General features: G+C 38.0%; 3 protein-coding genes and 1 long non-coding RNA gene across 7 annotated transcripts in view; 1 reads left to right on the top strand and 3 right to left on the bottom strand.

Moving 5' to 3' along the window:
* LOC133526145 (uncharacterized) overlaps nucleotides 1-2,784 on the bottom strand; it is a 146,939-nt gene extending 144,155 nt beyond the window's left edge. Inside the window, exon 1 of the long non-coding RNA XR_009800696.1 lies at nucleotides 2,645-2,784. This is a non-coding gene — a long non-coding RNA (uncharacterized LOC133526145). The remainder of the gene's footprint in view (nucleotides 1-2,644) is intronic.
* The window catches only part of LOC133526133 (cytochrome b5 reductase 4), a 137,114-nt gene extending 130,717 nt beyond the window's left edge, over nucleotides 1-6,397 (top strand). For both annotated transcript variants that reach the window (XM_061862608.1, XM_061862610.1), the window contains 3 exons: nucleotides 1,001-1,101; nucleotides 1,396-1,485; nucleotides 1,949-6,397. In XM_061862608.1, coding sequence (XP_061718592.1) covers nucleotides 1,001-1,101; nucleotides 1,396-1,485; nucleotides 1,949-2,180 — 423 coding nt within the window. In that variant the 3' untranslated portion in view covers nucleotides 2,181-6,397. The remainder of the gene's footprint in view (nucleotides 1-1,000; nucleotides 1,102-1,395; nucleotides 1,486-1,948) is intronic.
* Nucleotides 6,398-8,239: 1,842 nt separating this feature from the next.
* On the bottom strand, nucleotides 8,240-15,566 carry LOC133526139 (FAS-associated factor 2). The gene is made up of 7 exons (XM_061862619.1): nucleotides 15,253-15,566; nucleotides 14,786-15,035; nucleotides 13,933-14,116; nucleotides 13,007-13,276; nucleotides 12,531-12,705; nucleotides 10,240-10,377; nucleotides 8,240-9,868 (listed from the first exon to the last, which is right to left on the bottom strand). The coding sequence occupies exons 1-7, from the start codon at nucleotides 15,385-15,387 to the stop codon at nucleotides 9,710-9,712; spliced, it is 1,311 nt and encodes a 436-aa protein (XP_061718603.1). The 5' UTR covers nucleotides 15,388-15,566; the 3' UTR covers nucleotides 8,240-9,709.
* Nucleotides 15,567-16,130: 564 nt separating this feature from the next.
* LOC133526142 (uncharacterized) lies at nucleotides 16,131-24,425 on the bottom strand. Of its 3 annotated transcripts, none has more exons than XM_061862623.1 (4): nucleotides 24,160-24,425; nucleotides 22,143-22,311; nucleotides 18,573-18,770; nucleotides 16,131-16,390 (listed from the first exon to the last, which is right to left on the bottom strand). In XM_061862623.1, the coding sequence occupies exons 1-4, from the start codon at nucleotides 24,339-24,341 to the stop codon at nucleotides 16,205-16,207; spliced, it is 735 nt and encodes a 244-aa protein (XP_061718607.1). In that variant the 5' UTR covers nucleotides 24,342-24,425; the 3' UTR covers nucleotides 16,131-16,204. The 3 variants fall into 3 exon arrangements, with proteins under 3 accessions (XP_061718607.1, XP_061718608.1, XP_061718609.1); XM_061862624.1 differs by having other exon boundaries at nucleotides 24,204-24,333; XM_061862625.1 differs by lacking the exon at nucleotides 22,143-22,311 and having other exon boundaries at nucleotides 24,204-24,421.
* Nucleotides 24,426-25,745: the final 1,320 nt, after the last annotated feature.

Here is a 25,745-nt window from a genome sequence, read left to right on the forward strand (position 1 = left end):
TATACGTTATAAAATTTTCATTAGGTACTTTAGTATCTACAGTACCGGCCAATAATATATCACCTGTGTGTGTGTTTTTTTTTTATATGAGCGTGTATAGTGTTAACAATATAGTTTGTGGATTGCATATTTTACTAGGCATTTTATACAAATATAGGTATGATGAACACTGCAGTCTAATACTGTGAATTATAATAGGAGACTGAACATATTACTAAAAAAGCTCTAATAAAAAAATTACTTTGTCTATATATTTTAAAAAAATCTATATGAAAAAATCATTACATGACACCAATTTTTCTCATCGCTCGCACAAAGGACTACTACTAGACTACCTAAAGTAGTGAGTCGGAAATAACTTACAAATATATAAAAAAATCTACCGTAAAAACTTACAGTTGATACCTAGGTATATTGTTGGCCGGTTATACTGTACTATAGTTAAGGGCTCCCGAAACCCGAAACGGGATCCAATCTTCCGATAAGTTAATTTGTATTGCTTCACAATCGAGCAAGAACAATTTTATTAGCGCCGATTCCGAGAAGCAATATAGGCTTAATTAAGCTAGACATTAATTAAGTACCTACTTACCTAGTGGAATTATTACGTCTACTGTCATATGTGGCGATTGACATCGTCTGATTTAAGTAAGAGCCAGTTGCACCGACCACAAATGATTGATCAACCCCACTCAGCCGTGAACTGTGTACGTTTTAACGGTAATAGACGCTTTGGTTTGGTGCTACCTACGTGCAACCGACCCTAAAACTGCCGTTGCATGTAATACACAACCGGGATTTTAACCTTTTCGCCGCCACGTCAATGAAGTTATAAAGTGTCATCAACGCCACGTCAAAAATTGCACGTAAACAAACCTGACCAAAACTACGACTTGATATGAAGTCGTAGCGTCTGGGGGACACAAAATGTACTGACTTTATATAAACTCAATGGCCTACGAGTATGGCTTTTATTCATATTGTATTCTATTACCTGCAGCTAAAAGGGGTGAAGGAGATATACTTCGTGGCGGCCGGAACGGGTATCACGCCAATGCTGGGTCTGCTGAAATTCATGCTGCCGAGATCCAATCCGAGATGGTAAGATTTTAATACTGAATGCTTACTGACGAAATTTAAAATTATTAATATTGTAGGCTTAGTTCATGTCTCATACCTACTACACCTTCCTACATACTATTAAATTGCATCTTCAAATACCGAGGGTGAACGAAAGTTACGTTCCTATTAGGAGGAAAATGCTGATCAAAATACGGAAACACGAATACAAAATTAAGTAAAGGACTGACTTGTTTCATCGAAATAAATCATTTAATTAAAAGAACATCTCCAAAGGATTTGGCAATATTATCATTTTATAATTTAATTTTTCAGTGAACGCATTCATTTGTTATTCTTTAACAAAACGGAGGAGGATATCCTGTTCCGGGAAAATTTCGAAGAAATCGCTAGGGAGGATGACAGGTGAGAAATGTATTTCAAGTTTGGGAAAAATTATCGTGCATCTCGTAAGCTTGTACAGATTTGAATGCAAAACTTCCTCAGTGTTCTGTTATAAGTAGGTATAAAATAAAACCTTTTGTTTCAACTCAATTTTAAGATCTTAGATTCGTGTTTTTTTTTTCATCATACTCTGTTAACCCGGTGGAAACAGGGATAATACAGCTTAGATATACACCTAAAACCCAACCATACAAAATAATACTCTATTCCGACTGAAACATAATTTATCATCGAATTTAATAAGTATTACCTACTATAGGCAGGACCGTGAGCCTTATGAGGATGTAGACTACCTCGCCCGACTTGTACACAACAAACGACCGCGCGTCGCCAATCTTGCCATCTGTCTCATTCCTCGTTATGTCTCGTCCTATAATTTCAGAGTTCCGTGCTTTTAAAGCAACGCAATATTTACCTATTTCAGGTTCACCATCACCCACGTATTATCAGACGCCGGTCCGTCGTGGTCCGGCCATAAAGGCCGAGTGACTACCAACCTCCTCACACAAGTCATAGGCAAAAGCTTTCTCAAGTGTAGAGACCAGTGCACGCACTTCGCCTGCGTCTGTGGTCCCACCGAGTTCACGCACACCGCTATCGACTTACTGAAGAAACTCGACATGAAAGATTCATGTATACACGCGTTCATGGGATAATGTATCTATGTATAGAATTTGTAAATCAAAGGTGTCAAATCGAGCTCATGTAAATACGACTGTCTGTGTATTTATTTAAGGTTCGTAATGTAATGTAATTATGAAGGTCCATTTTATTATTTAATTATAATGCACGGATAACATCTCAATTTAATTCTGATTTATTAAAATTATAAATATTTTACAAATTTTAAGGTAACCTTTTAAGGCAAAGATAATTTTAAATAGAGGTGTGTTGTCAATGAAAACTTTGTAGCCATGTGAATTTACTGCCATCTTTCGACATATAATTAAAACATTTAGACCGCCACTTTGATCCTTATTCTTTTACTGTTATGTGTTCAATTTGTTAAATATCAAAAAGTGGCGCCATCTTCTTACCGAACACTACCTAAAGGTTATGGCGTCATCGCTCGAAACGATGCTGCCATACCATTGGCCTTTGATCTATTAGATGAAGCCACTTTTTGATATTTAACAAATTCAACACATATCAGTAAAAGAACAGGGATCAAAGTAAAAAGTTGTTTTAAAAGTTTTAATCCGTGTCGAAAGATGGCAGTAAATTTACGTGGCTACAAAGTTTTCTTTGAGAATACACCTCTATTTCAAATTATCTTTGCCTAAGGTAAGGTAACTTAATAACTTTATATTTGAGAACAGACACGCTGGTTGAGTTAGAAATTTTATACTTACAGTACCTACATTTTAGAAAGGTATAATTTTTTTAATATTAAGGTAATAGGTATATGCGTTGCGCTGTAATGGTTACAAATTTGTCAGTAGTTAAATACTTCACTTATCCAAAAACATTCAACAAGCAGATGTTATAATAAGAGAAATTCCAATAAAACTATGCACGAAATGTAAAATAGAATTTCACTATAAAAGTAGTGATAGAAACTGAAATTGTAATTACATGTATGTCCAGTATTCAAACAGCAATACAAGTATTTTAAGAGAAATATCATATTTAAAAAGTGATCTAAAAGTAGATAAGCTATTTAATTATACATATGTATATTTTTCAGCAAAATAATGTGTGTAATATAGACACCTGAAAAGTTTTGTATTTAGAGGTATAATTTTTTCTCTTTCCACGTAGGTAAGTAACTTTTTTTAAGCTTTCATCCCTTGATTGAAAAAAACATTCTCAAACGTGTTGACCTACTACCTATTGTAGCGAGGGTAGGGTAGTTAAAGCCACGTGGTTTATTTACTGCAAAAACCATTTTGTAATTCGAGTCGAAAAAATAATTAAAGTTAATATTCGTATTTCTTAGCCTTAGCTTAGAGGTCCCAAACGGCCCGGCCCGGCACTGTCGTAGGTGAAAAGTTTTATTATTTATTTTACAGTACATATGGTGCTACTTTACCGCACTAGTGCGAAAATTAGCATATTACGTTACTGTGTCGAACATTTAAAGGGCAATATGTACTGTAAAACGTTGTACGATACATGTGCGAATAGGTAATTCGCAACTCGTGTCGATTTAAAACACTCCCTTCGGTCGTGTTTTAATTTATCGCCACTCATTTCGAATTTCCTATTTTTCGCACTTGTATCGTAATGTACTATAATTGATTATTAGCAGTACTTACAAATAACTTTAAATACATACCTATATTATATTTCTCTACCGATAAGTTTATTAATTTTACGACAACATGGCCAAAACACCAATACTACAAAAAGTTGGATTAGTTTGTAAATCAAATGTGATAAAAGTGAAATGCTATGTAGATAAAAATTTCTTGGCCAGATCAGTCAAGTATCTAAGTGTTATAGGATAATTTCTAGAATAAAATATATGTATTAAAAGACAAGAACTGCAGGCGATTTTCGAGTCAGATGTTAAAGATATAAGATTATTTAAGTTGTTAAAGAAAAGACAATTTAAGATCGGTAATACGTACAATGTACAATTTAGTACTCTCGCGACATTGAAATAAGGTCGAAAACAGTTATTCATTTTGCAAAACTGCCAACTCTTGTTTGGAGTGAAGGCTTTATATTAAAATCCGAGCCAGCAAAGGATTCTAAGATAACAAAAATGCGTTTAACCCTTGGACCGCCAAAGACGTCAACTAGCGCCAGCCCAATATCAACTTTCGTGAATTCCGACAATAGGAGTGGCGTTCAAAGGGTTACCACACCAGCTCTAATGAAAGCGAAAATTTCGAATAATAAGAGTGGCTTAATCCGAACTGGTGACCGTACTTAACGTAACGATAACTTCTCGTAACGATCGCCATGTTATTTCGTGCCAACTTTGAGCTTAAATTCTTGACATAGTTGTATACTCGTAAACGGTGATTGGCACGGACGGTGCCATACCGAAGGTTTCCGAGTAAAAATCTCATTGAAAAAGTTATTGTGAATATCACTCAATAGAATTACTTTTTCTAACAAAATCGCTGCATTTGAGTCTTGCATGTCCATTCATGTCCATGTTAAGATTTTTGTTCGGAATCCTGCGGTGTGGCACCGTCCGTGCCCATCACTGTTTATAAATAAATGCTCCCCTATCAACGATACTTGGAGATGTGTAAACATTATACACTTAGTCGCTTAGATCAACAAGAACAAGTTACACGGTAGGGGTAATATTTGTATAAGAAAATGACTTGTCCTTGACTACTAAATAAGCAGACGGTGATTTGAAGACGTCAATGTATGAAGGCGTTAGGGCACGTACACATTGGGCTTAAGCTCTGGTTTCTTAGGATAGCGATACTGTCATATAGCGGCCGTAATACAGCGGTGAAATGACGTCACTAGAACGTTGTCTATGTAAACGCGGTGATCAAGGCTCGGAACCGATTTATAAAACACCGGTAAGTACCGGTTTATTTCGGTTTTCCTCCGAACTTTAATAAGAACGCGAACGTTTTAAGAACTTTATTGTAACCTACAAAAACCGGTTTATTCGATGTGCGACGAAACGGCCGGCCTGGTGGTGTGCTAAGTAAACATAGACACCCACATAGGAAAAAACGGTTTTAATTGTTTAAACCGGTTAATTTGACAAGAACTGTTCTCATAAAAACCGGTTTAAAAATAACGGTTCTTGGAGCGAAACCGAAATTAAAAGGTTTTGCGCTAAGTACATGATAACGGTTTGGAAATTAAAACTAGTTTCCGAGGCTTGGCGGTGATTAAAGGAACATTTTTGTGACTAGCTGGCACGCAGTGACGTAGTATTTGTATATTGTGATTGTAAAATTGTACCTACCTAATGCTCGTGCGTCGAAATCTATTTGTAGATATGTATATAGATGGTGACACCGTTCGATGTTTACTAGCTTGTCAGCCGACTCGGTTGCTTTAAGACTAGCTTGTTGTAAATACCTGGGGGCCTAACCAAGATGGCAATTTTTAAGATTTCTGCAAATGATTGGTATCTTGGCTAGGCCCCTGACGGTAAACTGTGACATCATGCGCCGCAAGTCTAATGTAAACTTGCCATTTTAATAATTATTTCGGGAAACTGCTCTTCATACCTAAATTCGTATTTTTACAAATTGTATTATCATTCTAAAACCAGCAGAAGAGTTCTGAAAAATCTTATTCCTATATTTTTCAATGTAACCTTCAAATTTTAACTGATATATTTCAGTACATGTAAACGTGTATTAAAACTACAACACCACGGTATTACAACATATCATATTTGGATTAATTTAACGGTATTTTGTATACCATAGAACCGCTTCTTTTTGTGAGGTATGTGTAGCAATAGCAAACGATAGTTTCTGTAGTGTGATAACATTGAATAAGAAATATACTAATAGGCGAAAACACCACTGGGCAGGACACCATAAAACCAATTTTACATATTTTTAGAGTGGTCCGATACTAGCATATTTCAGTCCATTTTAACGTATATATAGGTACAAAGAATTCTAAATAGATAGAAGTTTAATGTCTTTAACGGGTGTAATTCAAACTCGACCAACTTCTTTCGTCGTCACACGTGTATATCCCATATAAAAAATTCTGAACAAACTGGAATACATAATATCTTACCAAAGCATATTATGTCGCGTGTGCAGTGTGAGCGACATTCGTAACTGCATATATTGTAATTTATAGAGGGAAAATGTGAATAATTGTAATTATTAAAGTGCCTACATTCCAGGTGTAATGTTTTCGTTATAGTTTTATGGTGTGTTGATAATTTAACTATTTTTCAATAAATGACGCGTCGTCAATATTGTTTATTTTTATTTTATGCCTTCTTATCGCCTCATATACCTACAGTATAGCCGTAAAAATCCGTCATACTACTAATTATTACAGGCACATACAGGGTGTTTATTTAGTTACCTGCAATAATTTACGGGGTGATGTACCTATAGGTCATATTGAGCAATTTTTACTATGGGACCAACCCCGAAATCGACAAAAAAAATTGGCTGTTTCATACATTTTACCTGTCTGACCTTGACATTTTCTATGGGAGACTAAATTTTTTTGCGATTTCGGTATTGGTCCCACATTTAAACTGGCTCAATATGACTTACAAATTCAGCCCGTAAATGAACAGCCTGAATATTTGTATACATATTTCCAATCCTGCATACATATTTGTGTGGTGTATCTATTGTTTGTTATATATAAAAGTCCAATAAAAGGTCTCCAATGGTGGCAATGATATACTAAGAGCTCGCTCACATGCTCATATGACCCCTCATTTCCAACATACTCCTTCAACAGTTCGTACTTACGTAATGTTCTTCGAGAATTTGGGATGTGTAAAATAGAATAAAACAATTTTTTTGGAAGGAACATAATTATTATACAACCAAACAATAAACTATATTACACAGTCCGTTTTCGTAAATGCAGGCCCAGCCACTGTCCGTTACACCACACTCGAACCACTCTCACGGGTCATACTTAAAGTAGTTCTGACAAATATACATAGTGTTTTTATCGGTAAATAAAAGTAAAAGCTGGAACGAAAATGCACTGGTATGAAATATTTAAATAAGGCGCATCACACGTAGGAACTGGGTGTTAGTTGTATATCTTTCGATACCCTAACTAAATCAAAAGTTCACTATTGCATTAGTACATTTTTAAAACCGAGGTCAAAATATGCTTTCAGTAAATTCAGTTCAAAAAGTTCTATTAGTGCAAAAATGATTAATTTGTAATAGTTTTGATTATAATCAAAGTAGCTCTACTAAGGCCCAGCGCCCACTGTCGGTAAGGCGCGGCACGGCCCGGTTACCTTGGCATGCATTAGGGCGCCTTAGCTTTGGCAGTTACGGTTGTTACGGCAGCCTAAAGCGTACCTAAAGATGCCGAAGCAGTCCTCGGGAAGCTTCGATAGAGTTTGAATTGCTTCAGCAAACCGAGGCAAAACTGGGAATCGTCCGCACCCCGCGCGTACTGTCATTTGCTAGACTCTGTCACTGATCGCAAAGGTTTTTTGCATGTTTTTCAACAAGAATAATAATGAGCACTATCGTCATGAATACATACGTTTATTCGGTCGCTAGGTTTTTGCTAACTACACTATTTTATACGGACTAGACTGATACGCCTTACGCTGCCGAAGCAATCTGAAGACTGCCACGGTGTCCTTAAAGCCGTTATAGACGGGCGTACCGGACCGAGACCTTGGTGCGGTCAAAATAACTCTTCCTCGCTCTCACTTATAGCCGCGTCCTTAACGGGCGAACGGCGGACCACCTTACACACGATCGAACAGGCCTCTGACCGGGCCAAGGTTGCGGTGCAGTGCGGCCGTCTGTAAACACTATTAGGCATGCCGAGACTACCAAGTCGTACCGTGCCTTGCCGATAGTGGGCGCTAAGCCTAAAGATATTGTTCAATAGATGTGAAAGTGTGAATCTTTGTGAAAAGAGATGCACCTACTTCCTAACATACCATAAAACAAATGAAAAATATGATTGGGGGAAGCCGCTGATAGCTATAAACGGTAATTTAGAATCGTCATCTTATAAAATTGTGCTATCTTATAACATACTTTTACCGCTACATTGACCACTTAAGAGTAGGTTCATAATAAATAATATCAACATACAGATATAAAATAAATCTTTTTCGGTAAAGCCAACTTAAATTTAACATCCAATAATTTATTATGCATCTTTCTTTGCTGGAATAAAAATGAACAAAACAAGTCCGCTATATATCAAAACAAAAACAAACAACAAAACAATTGACATTATACAACCAAAGGAAATAATTGAATTTTATTTTGGGAATATATTTGAATATATCTTATGAATATCAAACTCACCCTTTACAGATATATCACATTTCAAAATGCATGCACTAATATTAATTTTTAGCAGTTAACTATTTTTTCAATTTTCAAAGGTTAATAATATGTGCCCAGTGAGAGGAAGATTGACATTAGTACAAACCGAAATAACCATTTGTTTATTAACACCGAAATCACAAAAGGGTATCATAGAACTGTTGAAATCCAAAAAATTATAATTTTAAATGTCTTTTTTATTTTGATTTCTTTTATTCGCTGCTTCCACCATTCTTTATGACCGTAGTTTCTTTACCTAAATATTTTACATCTAATTCCTATATGCATTATTTTAAAGACTAACATTGTGACCAAAAATGATATTTGGGTTGTGAACAATTACAATGAGACATGACATTAGACACGTCAAGATCGCTTACATTCTTTCTAATGTTAAAAAAACTATAGTTTAATGATATTCAGAATTCATATGAATTAATGTATTGATTTTTTACAACTTTTCGATCATAATAGGTTTAAGGCGATGGATTAATAAAAAGTTCAACTCCGCTACATCACGAATGATTTGTTCATGTTTTTGCTGTAATTTAATTTAAATCTCTTTCGGATTTACTAAAGAACTCCAAAAGTGCAGTTTTTACAAAGCACAGAGCACCTTTGCCGCTCGAGCGCTCGCTAAGCTCACTCGTAACATTTTTAGCGTTATTACGAGTTACATATGTAATATTATAGATTAAATATTATGAACCGATTCATTACAATGATATACACATTCGAGGAACTGCGCCAATTTTGTGTGATAACAAATTGAACCGATATCTTTTGGTCAATTAACCCTAATTATGTTTAAAAAATCATTTCAGTAGTGCAAGCACGTTTGCGTATATGCCCTTATATCGCATGGGTGTGTTCCAAGTTCCATGCATGCTTGCATTCGCGCTATCAATCCATGGTATTCAAACATACCAGAACGGATTCTAGAAGTAATTTTTCACTTAATATGAGAATACCACCCATATTGATACAATACAAAGGGCAAAAACGCCAGTGTCCTGCAGTTAACAAATATGTACCAAAACCATTTAAGCCCTCAATATTGAAAATATTTGGTGAAAATAATGGTTATTCTGTTAAACTCAATTTGGATGGAATAAACGTCAAAATATCAAGACTCAAACGATTTAAATACACATTCACAAATTTTAAATAAAGTATAACATCGATACTCTCACTACATTGCTCAGTTCTAAGATCACATAACTCACTGGTTAAGCGTTCATGTCGGTAACGAACAAGACATCCCTGTCTTTGAGGCCGACTTCGGCGAGATTGGAGAGGCCCTTGGGTATGGTACGCTTTGGGAAGTTCGTCGTAATCTCAAACTCTTCTGGGGACTGCGGGTGGCTGAAGACAAAGTCGTACAAGTCCTGAAACAAGTGAAATTAAGAATGTTAAAAAGGCAGTTGAAGTTTTGACAGTGTTAACGCAGCGTCTACGTAAGGCGAACAACACGCGAACGCGAAGCGAAGCAATCCTTCGATACCTGTAGAAGTGTCCTACGTGGGCGATCTCGTTGCAAACGCGAAGCGAAGTTAATCAAAATAATTTAAAGTTTAATGTAGTGACGTGAAATAAATGAATACAATGATTTAAATATATATGGAGATGAATCATTAATATACAGGAGTGTTGTAATAGATGTGGGAAACGGAACTTTTAAATCTGACAGCTGTCTTAATAATATAGAACGGTGATATAGTTAAATAAGGTCTGTAGGCCTGTACGAGGGCAGGGTTACCTGCGTGGTGGTGTCGCGGGAGAAGCGCCGGGTGAGGCGCTGGCCGCCGGGCAGGCGGATGAGCAGCACCACGGCGGCCGCGCCCGGCGCCGGCTCGGGCCGCAGCCGCGCCGCCAGCGCCGCGCGCGCCGCCTCCACCTGACGAGCCGTACCAGATTGTTCATAAAACGATCAAAGGCATACATTTCCAAAGAACATTTTGGCTAATTTTTATATTGAATAGGCGGGTCCACCGAGCGAGCAATTTCCTCACGCACAAACCGGCCAGTGTAGAGGTGACATTGCCTCGCGCAAATTCAGGCTTCTAGTTTTATCCACAACAAAGTTGTAGGGGGGTCGAAAATGGCCTAAACTGCTTCGAGAAGAGGATGGTACGGCCGTGCCGCTTTTTTGCTCGACTTGGCGCGGACACTGCCTTCCCCCCAGATTAAAAGTGTGTAAAAATATCGGATCCCTTTGTTTGGCATAATTATTGAAAGTCATAATGTAATGATAGTCATATTATCATTAGTCGTAACTCTGAAACCGTTAACTTTTCAGGAATTTCCTTAGGTTATCCTATACCGAGTGTGACCTGAAACACGAGCAAAAAAATTTAATGTAGGCTGTACTCCTCAAACTAACCAACATTTGTTCAGCAACTACACCCGGTCAGCGATTGATAATAAACATAGATGACGAACTAGCTCTGCAAAATGACCCCACACACATTGTGCCGAAGCAGGCGGGGCGTCAACTTTGTGCCGCGGAGCTATTTAGTTCGCAAATGGCGGCCCGTTGTCACAGTTGTAGTAAGAAGTATTAAAATTATATCTTTAATAAAAGAAATACGCCTTATTGTGCGAATAAATGATGTGCTAGTCGTTCCAACAAACACTGGAAAAAATATGGGATTACCTTTCACGTAGGTATAGTTTAGCGATCATATTATTTTGATTTATCTTGATCAAAACAGATTTTATATGGGGATGATGTTATGCATTTTAAACAATCGTTGATATTAAGTTATAGTTAACTTTCATTTTAAATTTGTTCAGGTTGTTGTTTTGATAATTTAAATTCGTGATAGTAAATACGAATCGTCGTTGTAGGTGGCGCTTTTTGTGTACATTTTTACTAAGTCCCGTACCCCTAGTATAAATTTATTCGATATAGCAAAACGTGACGTACGCGTTTGCGTTAAGTGTCATTTTGTATGAGATTTAGAAACAGCGCGCCTAGCGGAACGTTTTGGAAACTCAAAATCCCATACAAAATAAGACTTCACGCAAACACGTGTTAAATTCGCGGACGGCTGGACCGATTTGGCTAATTCTGGTATTGGAATATTTCTAGGTGCAGGGACGGTTTGAACGGTGAAAAAATATGGAAAGAATGCAAGGAAAAAAGTAAAAACATTAATGATATTTTCCCATACAAACTGTTCCTACGACGACGTGTTCAACATGATTTCTGCATGTTTGCTCTGATCAAGATGAAAATCGATATCAGGACCCTAGAGCACCTTTATAATGAATCTGAGGTCAAAAATGAAATACGCCCGCCATCTTGGATTTTTGCATTTTTTCTCTAGTCATAATGAAAATCAATATCACCCTGTAAGATGAACGATACAATGTATTAATTGGTTCGGAGGCCTAATTGCCTTTAAACATGTGCGACAAACGAACAAATAATAAGCCTGTATATTAATACACTTTAAAATAAAATAATAAATTATCATACAAAATATTGCATTTAAAACGTTCTATATCGCATGAAACCGTCTACTTAGAGTTGGGTTCCATTGTCATGTATTTTCAAGTGTCCACGCTACAGCCAATCACAGCGCCTTATTTTATAATAGACCAATCGTAGTGTGGGTAGTTTTTAAATTGACTAATCATGGTCAAACAAAGTTTCGTCGAAGAAAACAAGACCTAAACTTTCGACTAGTTGCAATTGGTCCGGTATGAGTACTGCGTGTTTTAATAGTGGGGCCACTTTTACGCTGATATTTTGTTTGAAGTTAGTCTTCCATGTTTTTTTCGTTCGCTGCACCCGGTAGATAGATTAGGTTAGGTTAGGTAATGTATATATGTAGGTCATGGCAATCCTTAAAAACTACGCGTTTCTGAGAAAAACCAAATTATGGTTAGCGAAAATGCGGACAAACAATACATTATGACACTTTATGGGAAACAATAGAGACCCAAAAAATATACCACTGTTGTAACTCCGCCATAGCATTCCCTTACAGACTATGATGTAAAAAAGAAATCATAGACTAGTATTTTCTCCGTGTTACATACCTCTTGCTTCCTATTCTCCTCCTGTTCCCGCAGCCTGTGTTGTTCGGCCTCGCGTTGGGCTTGCGCCGAACGCTCGGCCTCACGCCGCCGTTCCTTCTCCTGGTCGGCGGCTAGCGATTCCGCGTAGGCCTCGTCTTGTGACGCTCGTAAACGCTGCGTCACTTCGCGTTCAACCCTGATAAAGAAAAAATAACATTTAGAATCACTACACTTTATAAAACAAAGTCGTCCCCCCCCCCCCCCCCGTGAACGGATTTTCATGTGGTTTTCACCTATCAATAGATTCTTGAGGTGTATAATTAGCTAAACTTAAGTGTAATCCGTGCGAAGCGGGTTGGGTCGCTTGTATACATATAATAAAGCTATGTTGGAGGGTAGCAGGGACGGATTTGCAGGAGAGAGGGATAAGGGGATAACTTATGATAAGGATATGTGGCACACTATAAAAAAAGCGTACACCACACCCGATAACTAACCTGTCAGCCCTCGCAGCAACTAGATGCAGCTCATTATCAGCCACGACACGCTGCAGCCGCTGCAGCAGCTGCTGCGGGCCGCACGCGCCCTCGCTCCGCGCCACCACGGTCATGCGGTGGTCCCGCACGCACACCACGCACAGCAGCGGGTAGCGCCGCCCGCCCACCGACTGCGCCACCCGCCAGCCTTCGGCCGTGTCGATCGAGCACCCCCAGAACAGTGCGTGCGTGTTTATGTACGATATCACATCTGGATCTGATAGGGTAGTCCTGTAAAGAAGGAAGGAAGGCTTTGTGAATAAAGCAATGTAATTTCTTAACACATTCACTGCCAGCAACCCATTAAGTGAGTCCTCCATGTGTAGACATCTTTTTTATAAAGCGGATAAACCACATAATAGACATAGCGCGCGCTGGCAGTGGGCCTATGTAGATTTTTTTGCATTCATTACTACATAATATACTCATGAAAACACACTAAATTATGCTACTATACTGCTACTGTACTTTTTTTTAGTTTTGACCAATTTATTAAAATGAAATTGTGTTCAAATATACATGCTAGCTATGTTTTTCTAATAGTTATCTGGTGCTTTATTTCATGCATGGTATGAAATAATTTATTTTAAACACAGGAAACTCCCTATTGTAGATAACACACCAGAATGTGGATTGCTACCTGCTGAACAATAATTAAATATCAGAAACGATAGAAATGCAATTTTTTTGTAAATAAAATTTGAATATATCATGTTATTACACTTACTACAGTTGAGACATTTTGTTTAGAGTTGAGTTTTGAGTTTATTCCTCACAAATTCATCATTTAAAAGGGTGACCTAGACAAGATGTCCCGTGACAGGAGAATATTAGCAGCAAGCTAATATTCTCCTGTCAAATTAATGGTGAAATGTAAATAAACTTACCTGCAAAAGTTCTGTGTCTCTGCAGCTGCATCAGAATGCAGATAAACTATTAGGAAAAGAAGCTCTTTCTTGGCATCATTGAGCGCCTGCGCGTATGTACCCTGGTAGAACACTGGATGCTGGTTGTATTTTGATGTGTAGTTGTTAATGAAGCCTACCACATCACCAAGAGGGTCGGTAACCACTAGAAATAAAAAAAATGTATTTATATGAATTTCTGTCTGGTTTGGTCAGTAAAAGAAAATGTGTAATGAAATTATTAACTTATCACAGCATTATTTATATATGGACTACAAGACTCAATTAGCTATTAATCATTTGTCTTTATCTGTCATGTTGAGACTTATGTATCTGTAAAAAACATATAAAACATAAATAAACAAATTGAGGCTTGTAAACTTTTATAAATAAGGCATTGATATGTTCCATTAGTTCTGTATTCAATGCTGCACTCCTATTGTATTGAAATATACAGCATTTCAATAGAATGTAACTCCATACCAAAGATATGATTGGTGTCAATAGTGACTCAATAACCTCTAAATGTTCAGCATTAATACTCCAAAATAAAGAAAGTATTTTTGCTGAAATCTATATACTTAAATCACCCAGGGTTTCTATTGAAAAACTATTAAGTAAACAAATTAAAATATTTACTATTTCACACAATATGTGCCATACTGAGGATAAAATATTTTTCCTGTATTGGAAAAAAACCGAAAAACCTAATTATAGAAAAATACCACACTATTTATTAGCTACTTAACAGTATGCTAACTTAATAATTCTTTATACTGCTACAAAGTAAACAAAGAATAAGTACAGTACATAAGTAGTCAATAATGATACTTACATCTCCGATCATCATTGCGGACGAAACTTAACAACAGATTTAATACTGATGTTATTGTACTATAGCACATTGATACAACTAGGTTGACAACATATCGGACCAGGCCCCGGACGCCCCCTGGACCTTCTGGAGGCTCATCTGTGAACACTTGCTGTGCTATGTAATCATGCACTACAGGCGGCGCTCGCGCCTCAATCGCGAACACCGACGGGCGTCCTTCTCGAATGTTCAACTGTTCTTGAATAGCCACCTGAAAATGTTAATCGTGTTAATGTTAACATATAATAAAATTATCAAATTGCATTTCTACAAGGACTTTCTGCTGAATTTAACATAAATAGTTAAAGACAACAACTTTTTACTATCAATTAAATGTAGTCAGCTGTGACCCAAAAACAATGATAAATTAGAATTTGATAACTCTAAATAAGTGTCATACAAGGAAGAGTAAGCGCAATGATCCTCACCTCTAAGTCCCATTGCTGCCTCTGCAGAACGTCTCTACATATAGACATGTCTTCAATACCTGTGAGGTCTTGAAACTGCAAAATTTTGTCAGTTTGCTCCTGGGTTAAGCCCAGAGCATTGTCTTCGAGATCCATAGCTTAAATATATAGTTTATACAAAATCTAAACTATAATATGTAGAATATCCGTATCCTTACATAAATACACTGGTTAACACACAATAACATAAATGAAAACAGTAGGTATTCAAAACGAAAATAATTAGATTCTATTCTATTGCCCACTCACTGAGTGAACAGAGTGAACGACATGTCACAGACATAAACTAAATATGTTTTTTCTTAATCGTATTTGTTAAGTCTTGATTGTCTATGGAAGGTGAAAGTTTCAACTTGTAAAGGCCTCTACTCACGTTCTATCGTGTGTATATATAGTTTGTCAAAGGGCTATCTCATTTCAAACATAGACAGAGGGAGTCATACTATCTTTGTCTTACACTAGTACTAGCATCCAAAAGAAAAGGATGAGTATAGTTTTTTTTGTTCTTATTTACTGACAAATTGGTTTGACCAACTATAGTAAATCCACCGTTCGTCCGTTAAGGATATACTAATTATAAGTGAGAGCAAAAGATAATTATCTTGACCATCCCACCGACCGTCACGGTCTGAGGGCCTACTGCGAACCACATTCCACGTGTTGCCTCTCAGTCACATTTACGTGCGAAGTTACAAGTGCGACAGAGAGGCAACACGTCAAACGTGGTTCGCGGTAGGCCCTCTTGTGCGGCCGTCTGTAAACGCTTTAAGGAATTAATTTTGTAATACGGATCATTATCCAATATGCCAATAACCAATTAACTAGAATAAAACACAAAGTTTCTAATTTTAAATGTATAATGTTCCTGAACTCCTGATAGTTGCAATAAGTATCTATCTTGTAACCCACTCTGTTATTTCTTTTTTCCTTTCCCTGGAGGCCCTTTTCCTTTTGCTGGGGGTGGAGGAGGTGGAGTCGGAGGTGGAGGCGGTTCAGCAACAGCCTCTGGTTCGGGTTCGGGTTCAGGTTCCGGCTCCGGCTCTGGAGGAAGTGGCGGGACTGAGGGATCTTCATCGGGATCAGTATAAAGAAAATCAGTCTGGAAATCAATATAAAATGTAGACCGTCTCTCAGGTAATACCGTCCACAAGCTCCTTGATTTACATGCGTGCCGAGGCTTGACAAGGGTCAGGGACGCAGCTATGCAGTGGAATGAGATAGCAATATCGCTTGCTTCCTCTAACGCATAACTGCATCCCTGATGCTTGCCAAGCCTCGGCACGCATGTAAATCAGGCCTAACTCTTGCATTTGTACACATACTGGCAGAAGATTGGTAGAGCACAAGGAGCGAAGTTATTCCTTTCTTTCTCAGTTTGACTAACCGAAGTACGTATACAATACAAACACGAAAGTTCTTGCCCTATGACGGTCTTCGCAACCAAAACTTTTATATGCCAGTCTTCCCTACATTGACGTTCAGTGTAAATTATAGAATTGGTTTGATTATATTTATTTAAATTTAAGTAAATCTTGGTGCGGTGGGGGCAGAGGCGGCGTTAGGCTTGGGCGACGTGGGCCACCGCCTCAAAAATGTACCTATATCTCGGACACAATGTAGAAATGTTCGTTCTTTCTTGTGCCACCAGAGGGCCTCGCTAAATGTACCGTGCCCACATAAAATTTTGGTCTTGCCCCGCCACTGGGTGGGAGTCTATACAAGCATGACGCAATGCAGTTGAGAGTGCTTCATGCATGCATGCACTTTAAAAGTTTATAAAATATTTTTACTAGTGACTCTGTGAGCTGCAGACCTCGTGATAAGATTCATAAGCTTAATAAATGTAAAAATAAAATAGTTATTTGTTTTACAAGAGGCAAAGTTGTTGCTTAACCCCTCATGCTAATATTTTTACGCGAGCAAGCGCAAGGTACCAAAATTTTTCACCACAAAAAAAAATACTAAATGTAAAATATCTAATAAATTCAAACAAATCCATTCGAAATTAATGTTATTACACTTATTACTTATTAAATATTTATCATTGAACATCATCATTTAAAGTAAATTCTACCAGTCAACATAAGGAAACTACTTAAATTTTAATTCGTTTGCATTTGATTAGTTTGCCACACATGTGGATGAAATGCAACTTTCTCGTCAGTTTTTGAAGTACTAAGAGAGTCTTTGACTCGCTAAATATGACAAAATATACTGCAATTACTAGTATTCGTATAGTAGCAAGAGGGTGTGACACACGTTTAGAGAATTGTTAACTTGTAGGTACAATTCTACATTATTATGTATAATAATACTACAATTTTATGTAGCACATAATAATTGTCAGCTACAAATTTGTACGTTTTCCGGAAAAGATATCGTATGTAAAATTTTGTGATACAATAGTATGATATAGTAGACTTGTCGATACAATTTACATATTTGTAAGAATTTTCCCCTTCGGCCGCGTACGCAACCAGAGCTTCGTAACCAGATGCGATCGAAAACTATTTCTGCCTTGTACGAAACCGGTTGCGATCAAAAACTAATTTCGTCTTACCCGTAACCAGTTACGATCGAACACTTCTCGTTCTTATACGAAACCAATGTCTGGGCCATCTACCTATAGGTTTCTTTTTCAAATATTTTGTCATGATACTCATGATAATTTCTTATCCTGAATGTCAGTGCTCCATGTCTCTTAAGCCAGTGTCTTTTAAGGAACAATGTTACATTGTATTTGCCAACAAAGTATTTGAATATTATCAACTGGTACATTTTTGTGTTCTGATTTTTGACTGATGATATAACGTGTACAGTACTTATACTGTATAACAAGGTGTATAAATATAATCTTAGCTGACTTTATCAACGGTCGAAAGGTTTCGTACAACAAAGAAAAGTTTTCGATCGTAACTGATAACTAGTAAGACGGAATTAGTTTTTGATCGCAACCGGTTTCGTACAAAGCAGAAATAGTTTTCGATCGCATCTGGTTACGAAGCTCTGGTTGCGTACGCGGCCGAAGGGGAATTTTCCACTACAAATTTGTTATTTGTATATTTTGTGGTATGCACACTTGTATTATTACAAACTTGTAACTTAACACTTGTAAAATTGTAATTGTAAGTTTTCTTTCCAAGAATTGGTTGAGAAATGCGACCTGCAGAGGAAAACATCCGGACATACGAAAGCATTTTTGTCCAAGCTTTCAATTATTTTCAGTTTAGTCAGTTAAACTTTCTAGGAATATCGGATAAATAACAACTTCTATAGTATACCGGTATTTCGTAGAGTTCTGGTGCCATGGCAAATAAACTTTCAACGAAGTTCTCATAAACTATGTTTCCATCGCCACGTACATTCGCATCACGCATCATTTCTATAGTTTCGTCTCTATTGAAAGCATCTCCGTATCTAGTAACTATCGATTCTAATTCTCCAAGCTCTAGAAAATTTCTGTTTTCAGTGTCAAAAACCTGCAGAAGAAATATCACACACATCTTTATCAATAGGTAAAAATATAATTAGTAGTAGGTATTTTTTATTACTAGTAGGTATTTTTTGATTTGGAGCAAATTTGTTTTTTATACCTCGTGCTAATATAACTAGAGATCCGAGCAAGCGAAAGTTTGCAACATTAAAAAAGAAGAGCTTGAGCGTTGCTAGTAAGGTGACACTCCTCTTTTCGGCTTTCCCCGACCCCGTTCGGCTCAGCATTGCTCCGAGAAATTATTAGGGTTGGCACAACTTGACGTCCCTATGCGTGCACGACCACAGATAATGACTTGAATTTTGACAACCCTAAATGGCCGAAAGGGATAGCGTCATACATTAGAAAGGGACAGCATAATTCGTCCCTGAGGGTCTACCGCGAACCACGTTCGACGTGTTGCCTCCCTATCACACTTACGTACTAATTTACGAGTGCGACAGAGAGGCAACACGTCGAACGTGGTTCGCGGTAGGCCATCTGAATCGCTGTCAAACTTCTGTTTTGTAGAAAGTATGGAAGGTAGAGGCAAGGAACAGAATCTCCACATACCAAAAAGTGTCCGACAAAAAACCATAAATAGGTGGCGCTACAATACCTACAATACTTGAGAAAAAAATCTAATTATTGACAGTGCACTTCACTCCGTCAATAACGCCTAGGTTCTTAGCTATTTTAGCGCTACTCTGGAGCTATTTGGAACTATTATTTATAGCTGACAGCTGGACACTTTTGCAACAGTTCTAGGAGATTCTGTTCCTTGCCTCTACCTTCCATAGTAGGAAGTGTAATTTCTGTACGGTAGTACTATTATTTATTCTGCGGCGTTGCGAAGCCTTCAAGGCACAAGAAGTGAACAAACTTCACTGCCATTTGAAACACAAACATTTTCACCACACCAGCGCGAGGAAAATACTCGTTTCTGTCCCGCGTTAGCGCGTCTTTTCACACTCTCCAGCAAGAAACGGTATGTTCCATCTTCGTGGAAAACGGCCCTTGTGCACCCTGTGCCTAAAAAGGGTGACTGATCGGACCCATCGAATTACAGGCCTATCGCTATTACCTCTCTTCTCTCCAAGGTCATGGAGCGTATAATTAACGCAAAGCTCCTGAGATACCTAGAAGAACACGATCTGATCAGCGACCGCCAGTATGGTTTTCGTCACGGTCGCTCGACTGGTGATCTTCTAGTGTATCTCACACACCGCTGGGCTTCGGCCATTGAGAGTCAAGGTGAGGCATTGACAGTTAGCCTAGATATAGCGAAGGCGTTCGATCGGGTCTGGCATCGGGGTCTCCTATCGAAGTTACCATCTTATGGATTGCCGGAGGGACTATGCAAATGGATCGCTAGCTTTTTGTCCGGTAGACGCATACGAGCCGTAGTAGACGGAAGCTGCTCCGATAGCATGGACATTAACGCTGGCGTTCCGCAAGGTTCTGTACTATCCCCAACGCTGTTTTTGCTGCACATCAATGACATGTTGTCTATCGACAACATTCATTGCTATGCAGACGACAGTAGTGGGGATGCCTATTACACAGGCCGTGCCAACATCCCTCGTTCCGTGGTGCTGGAGAGTCGTGAAAAGCTTGTGTCGGACATTGAGAGCACTCTATCCAGAGTTTCGGTGTTGGGTCGGGACAATCTTGTCCGATTCAACCCCACAAAGACACAAGTTTGCGCGTTCACCGCTAAGAAAACCCCATTTACTGTGGCCCCGCATTTCCAAGACACAGCCCTTACCATGTCAGGGAGTATTGGGATCCTCGGTGTCGACATCTCCAGTGACGTCCAATTCCGTAGCTACCTGGAAGGGAAGGCTGCGCTGATATCCAAAAAACTCGGTGTGCTCAATAAAGCGAGGCGATACTTTACTCCGGGGCAAAGACTGCTGCTATATAAATCGCAAGTCAGACCCCATATGGAGTATTGCTTTCACCTTTGGGCAGGAGCACCTGCATGCCAGCTTGGACCCTTTAACTCAGTCCAAAGGCGCGCAGTGCGAATTGTTGACGATCCCAAACTCACAAGCGGTATTGAACCTTTAAGTCTAAGGAGAGACTTTGCCTCCTTGTGTGTGTTCTACCGCTTGTACAATGGGCTGTGCTCTGAGGAATTGTTTGACATGATGCCAACGGCCACTTTCTATCACCGCACCGCTCGCTGTAGGCAGGGAGTTCATCCTGACACCTTAGAACCTAAATGGTCGCGTACTGTGCGGTTCAAGAGGAATTTCCTCCCGCGGACGCTCCGGCTGTGGAATGAGCTCCCTTCCGAGGTTTTCCCGAGGGTATACAGTATGGGGTTCTTCAAAAAAGGAGTGTACAGGTTTTTAAAGGGTCGGCAACGCGCATGTAACACCTCTGGAGTTGCAGGCGTCTATAGGCTGCGGTGACTGCTTACCATCAGGCGGGCCGTATGCTTGTTTGCCACCGTCGTGGTATAAAAAAAAAGATGTAATACATTACACATCTAATCCTATTAATAATATTATAAATATTTATCATTCAAAATCATCACTTTAAAGTCCATTTTACACCTCAATGCATTTTACCAGTGAACGTGAGCGTGAGTAAATAACTCAAAACATTCGCGCACGTGACTCCATACTTAAAGTGTCTCCTGGGCCGCACTGGGGGCCTACCGCGAAAACCGAAATTCGCAAATTGCGGGGATCTTTCTCTTTTACTCTCACTAAGACGTAATTAGAGTGACAGAGAAAAATGCCCGCAATTGACGAACTTCGATTTTCGCGGTTATAGCGCCGGACCGCGACCTCGGCGCAATTTCGATCGTGTGTAAGTAAGGTGGTCCACCGTACGTCCGTTAAGGACGCAGCTATAAGTGAGAGCGAGAAAGAGATATTTTGACCGCACCAAGGTCGCGGTCTGGTGCGGTCGTCTGCAGGTACTATTACATCTTGCAGGAATTCAAGTTCTCGCGCGCGAGAACGTAACTCATGCTAGACAGTCCGAGGATAAATTGCAACTTTACCAAGTGATTTCGATGAATAAAGAGTGCCTTTTAGAGCGGGTGTGGTGAAAAATATTTTGCCTAACAGAATCTGGATAGCTTACGTAAATATTGTAACTACTGAAACTACCTACGGACGTAATAAATATTACAGGACATTATTTATTACACAAATCGACTAAGTCCCAAAGTTAGCTCAATAGGTTTGTGTTGTGTTTATTAATTTCCGCTACCTAAAAGTTGTCTGAAAGCGATCGCTTTTAAGCGATAACACCGCCTATTTTTTTACCTCTGTTTGCATTACTGTTTTCTTTTGTGTTGTTTTCTTTTATTGAGGTGTGCAATAGAGCATTTGTATTGTATTGTAAAATATCTGCTTACTTGAAAAGCCAAAAGTAATTCATGTTTTATTTCTGCTTCTGTAACTCGTTTATCTAACATGTAAATAACTTGCTCCTTTGTCAATACTCTAGTCACTCCAGCCCTCAAAAGTTCTGCGTCAGCCATGATTTCCTTATACGTAGGGTAATTGAAATGTCTTCTATGATATCTGTTAACAATACCATTTATGTATAATACTTTCAATATAAAAAAAAACAGTCAAATGCGAGTTCGCTTAACTTGCACACCGAGGGTTCCGTACTAACTTTCAATTTTCTCATTTTACTATAATCAGTAATCACGAAAGACTTTTGACCAGAAGTATACTAAGCATATTTGGCTACAGCGCCATCTAACGGCAAATTGGCGAATTAATAAATTAATTTGCGCGAACTGTAAGTATGTAGTTTTTCAGGGATAAGTCTTTATGATGTGAACGGATTTCAACAATTTTTGCTTTATCTGTAAGAATGTGTTTTTAGTGTAATCGCAAAGAAATTTTACGAATAACAAACATCCGCAAACTAATTTAGAAAATATTTTTCGATAAGTAAATAAATAAAAAAGTTATCAAGATAGAGGTGTGATTTTATTTTACCTGTAATACTTCTCATAATTTTATGTAAATAAATATATAATTTGTAGTTGGTGCGCTTCGGAAATAAGGGGGAGTGGTGTTTTTTTTTTTCACATTTTCCTTCATAAATCAATTTTTTTTTTCAAAACTGGACCGACCGCAAAATATTTGAGTCTTTCCTTGATTTATACACTAAACACTAATTTGTATTCTAAAATTGTAGAACTGCCTTAGAGTTTTGATGATCGGTCAGTCAGTGAGTGAGTGACAAAATTATTATTACTTTGATTTCATAAATTTGAAATATACTGTGTTTATGCAAAGCCTGCTTGGTTACTGAAAATTCAGGCTTCTAATTTTATCCACAATGAAGGCCTAGGAGGGTCGAAAATGGCCTGAACTGCTTCAAGAAAAGGATGGTATGGTACAGGCGTGCCGATTTTTTGGTCGACTTGGCGGGGGCACTGCCGTGCCCCTAGATAAACGGTTGGGGTATGGGGTTGGCGGCCTGTTTTAGGACAGAAAATGTTTAATATATTTTTTTTACCATCGTAAAGAATGTGTTTAAGCAAGAGTGTTATGTTATGTTCACTTCTATTCTCCCATCAATATTTACCGAGAAATACTGAAGAACCCCAATATCTTTTATTAAATATTGATTGGAGAAAAAACTGTATCTAACAAAACATACTAATTTAAACACATTCTTTACGATGGTAAAAGAAAAAAAATATGTTCCAAAAACGACCCTCCTACCCCATACCCCAATCGTTTATTCTGTTTACTAGCACTTGCGTAATTTTTACATATAAATATACGTGTTCTATTTACTTAGACTTTGAAAAAATAAATTTTGCGACTCCATGGATTCTAGAACCACGGTATGCTACCAAAAGTCCTAAGGCTAAGATTTCTTACTTGACCTAGTAAATAAATTCTGAAACTTTGCCCCTCTTTATATTGCACATTTTCCATAATTAATTTAAAAAAAAATAAGTATAATAACACTTTCAACGTGTCTGGGTTAGCGTTGTTTATAATATAACTATTCCAAATTTCAAATCAAGACGGACGGACAGAGTCGCACCGTAAGGGTTCCTTTTGTACCTGTTTGGTGCGGAACCCTAAAAAGACTATATTACTTCTGCTATAATGATAAATTAAGATATGTTATACTATTAATATAAATTAAGTGCAAATCTGTTAGCCCAAAAACAAGACTACAGTCAATCCTGCGCCTATCCACAAACATTTTGCTCTTTCCTTGTTCATCGACGTAACGTTTTGCAGGTACGGTAAGCTGTATCCTGTATATTAATTCAGGTGCAAAGCTTAATTGGAAGCCTATGAGAAACATGTGCACTAAAATGGTTAAATTGAGATTCTACTGAGCAATTTCTTACTATTTAATTATTAATCTAGGTATATTATGTACTCTACTTTTTCAATCCCAGGAATTCTATAAAAGTTTCAATAGATATTACGTTAATAGGTTCTCCATCATCTATAGTTAATAAAGGTTGGGCTTTCTCATCAAAAAAATCTATTATTTCGTTTAGTTGTTCTTCTGTAAACCGCGGTGTAACATTTTTTAAGGGATCGAAGGGATTAAACACAGCCATTTTAATAAAAAAATGTGAATATCACAAAAATACGAAACACAAAATAGTTGTGCAAATTTTGAATAATAGACACATTTGACAATGTATGTCAATCTTTGATCATTTGATTCGGCCCATAGGGAGACAGGAACGAATGGAGAAGGCTGGAGGAGGCCTATGCCGACTGGCAAGCGGGCACAAATAAACAGCATTTGGGTGTCATGACAAAAGGCTATAATATAATATATAATATATAGGGTTATTTAGTCCAAGATTCGGCCAAAGAATAAGTAAAAAAATATATATTACGTGATTTGGGTTACGCAAACCGCCACTGCTAGTTTAGTTTATGCATTTTTTTTATATCCACACTTTATCAGGCCTGATATCGGACCTGATTTCGGGCCCGAGAAAGAATATTTTTCCGTTTCACCAAATATCAGCACATCGTTTACAATATTTGAAATGTAAAAAAATGGTTCATATGATAAAACACTGAACGTTTTTGGCAATTAGATACTAAATATTTTTTACATTCCAATTTCAAATATTGTTAACGATGTGCTGATATTCCGTGAAACGGAAAATGATGATCAGGGGGCCTACCGCGAAAACCGAAATTCGCAAATTGCGGGGATCTTTCTCTTTTACTCTCACTAAAACGTAATTAGAGTGACAGAGAAAAATGCCCGCAATTGACGAATTTCGATTTTCCCGGTAGCCGCCCAGGCCCGGGCCCGAAATCGGGAGGGTGGATATAATTGGCGCTTGTGTGCTTTCATTACTTTCGTTTGCCATATTCAGAAGAGAAAGAAGATTTACGTGTGGGAAAACCGCGGTAATAAATCACAGAATGAATGGTGCCATTACACGAGAAATTTTTCAGCATTTCAGAACGTGCCCCATAAATGTCATTGTCAATACTGTTACGTCGGAAAAAGCGCGGGAAACGTGAAACGCGGCGGTCTAGTTTTTTGTTTCTCGTACATTATTTTTATTGTAATATCAGGAAATCGGTAATTTGTATATAATTTTTCACATATTTTGTATATATTCTTTTATTTGTATATATAATTAGTGGATTTCTTCATAGTTGGTAAGTTTTTTCGTGTAAATTTTCTATGGGGGACGACGATCCTCCTGATCCTGGAGGTGGAAACCTCCAGGTCGGATGTAATGTGACCGTTGATTCGGCAATGGATACTGACACTTCTGTGGGTAGCAGGAGTGAACTTAAAAGAAATAAAGTACAAAAAAGATGCAAAAATTGCAATAAAAAAAGAAGGAAAAATAATGGCGGGGAATATTCGTGCGATTGCCAGGAAAACATACAAAACTCCCAAGCTCTTTCGAGTTCTAGCACGCAGCCTACCATAATCCCCTCTGACAATTTAAATATAAACAATAGCGCTATTAGCACCAAGG

The sequence above is a fragment of the Cydia pomonella genome, chromosome 16 (assembly GCF_033807575.1).
Source record: "Cydia pomonella isolate Wapato2018A chromosome 16, ilCydPomo1, whole genome shotgun sequence".
Classification (NCBI taxonomy): Eukaryota; Metazoa; Arthropoda; class Insecta; order Lepidoptera; family Tortricidae; genus Cydia; species Cydia pomonella.

Bases quoted from the DNA above. Each gene is read 5' to 3' on its own strand.
- LOC133526139 (XM_061862619.1), bottom strand. From the start codon at position 15,387: ATGGATCTCGAAGACAATGCTCTGGGCTTAACCCAGGAGCAAACTGAC. The intron at 14,117-14,785 runs GTAAGTATCATT...TTTTATTTCTAG, and splicing joins CCGCAATGATGATCGGAGAT to TGGTTACCGACCCTCTTGGT. The intron at 10,378-12,530 runs GTATGTAACACG...ACGGCTCGTCAG, and splicing joins AGGAGAATAGGAAGCAAGAG to GTGGAGGCGGCGCGCGCGGC.
- LOC133526142 (XM_061862623.1), bottom strand. From the start codon at position 24,341: ATGGCTGTGTTTAATCCCTTCGATCCCTTAAAAAATGTTACACCGCGG. The intron at 22,312-24,159 runs GTAGAGTACATA...TATTGTTAACAG, and splicing joins GAATTCCTGGGATTGAAAAA to ATATCATAGAAGACATTTCA. The intron at 18,771-22,142 runs GTAAGCAGATAT...TTTCTTCTGCAG, and splicing joins AATTACTTTTGGCTTTTCAA to GTTTTTGACACTGAAAACAG.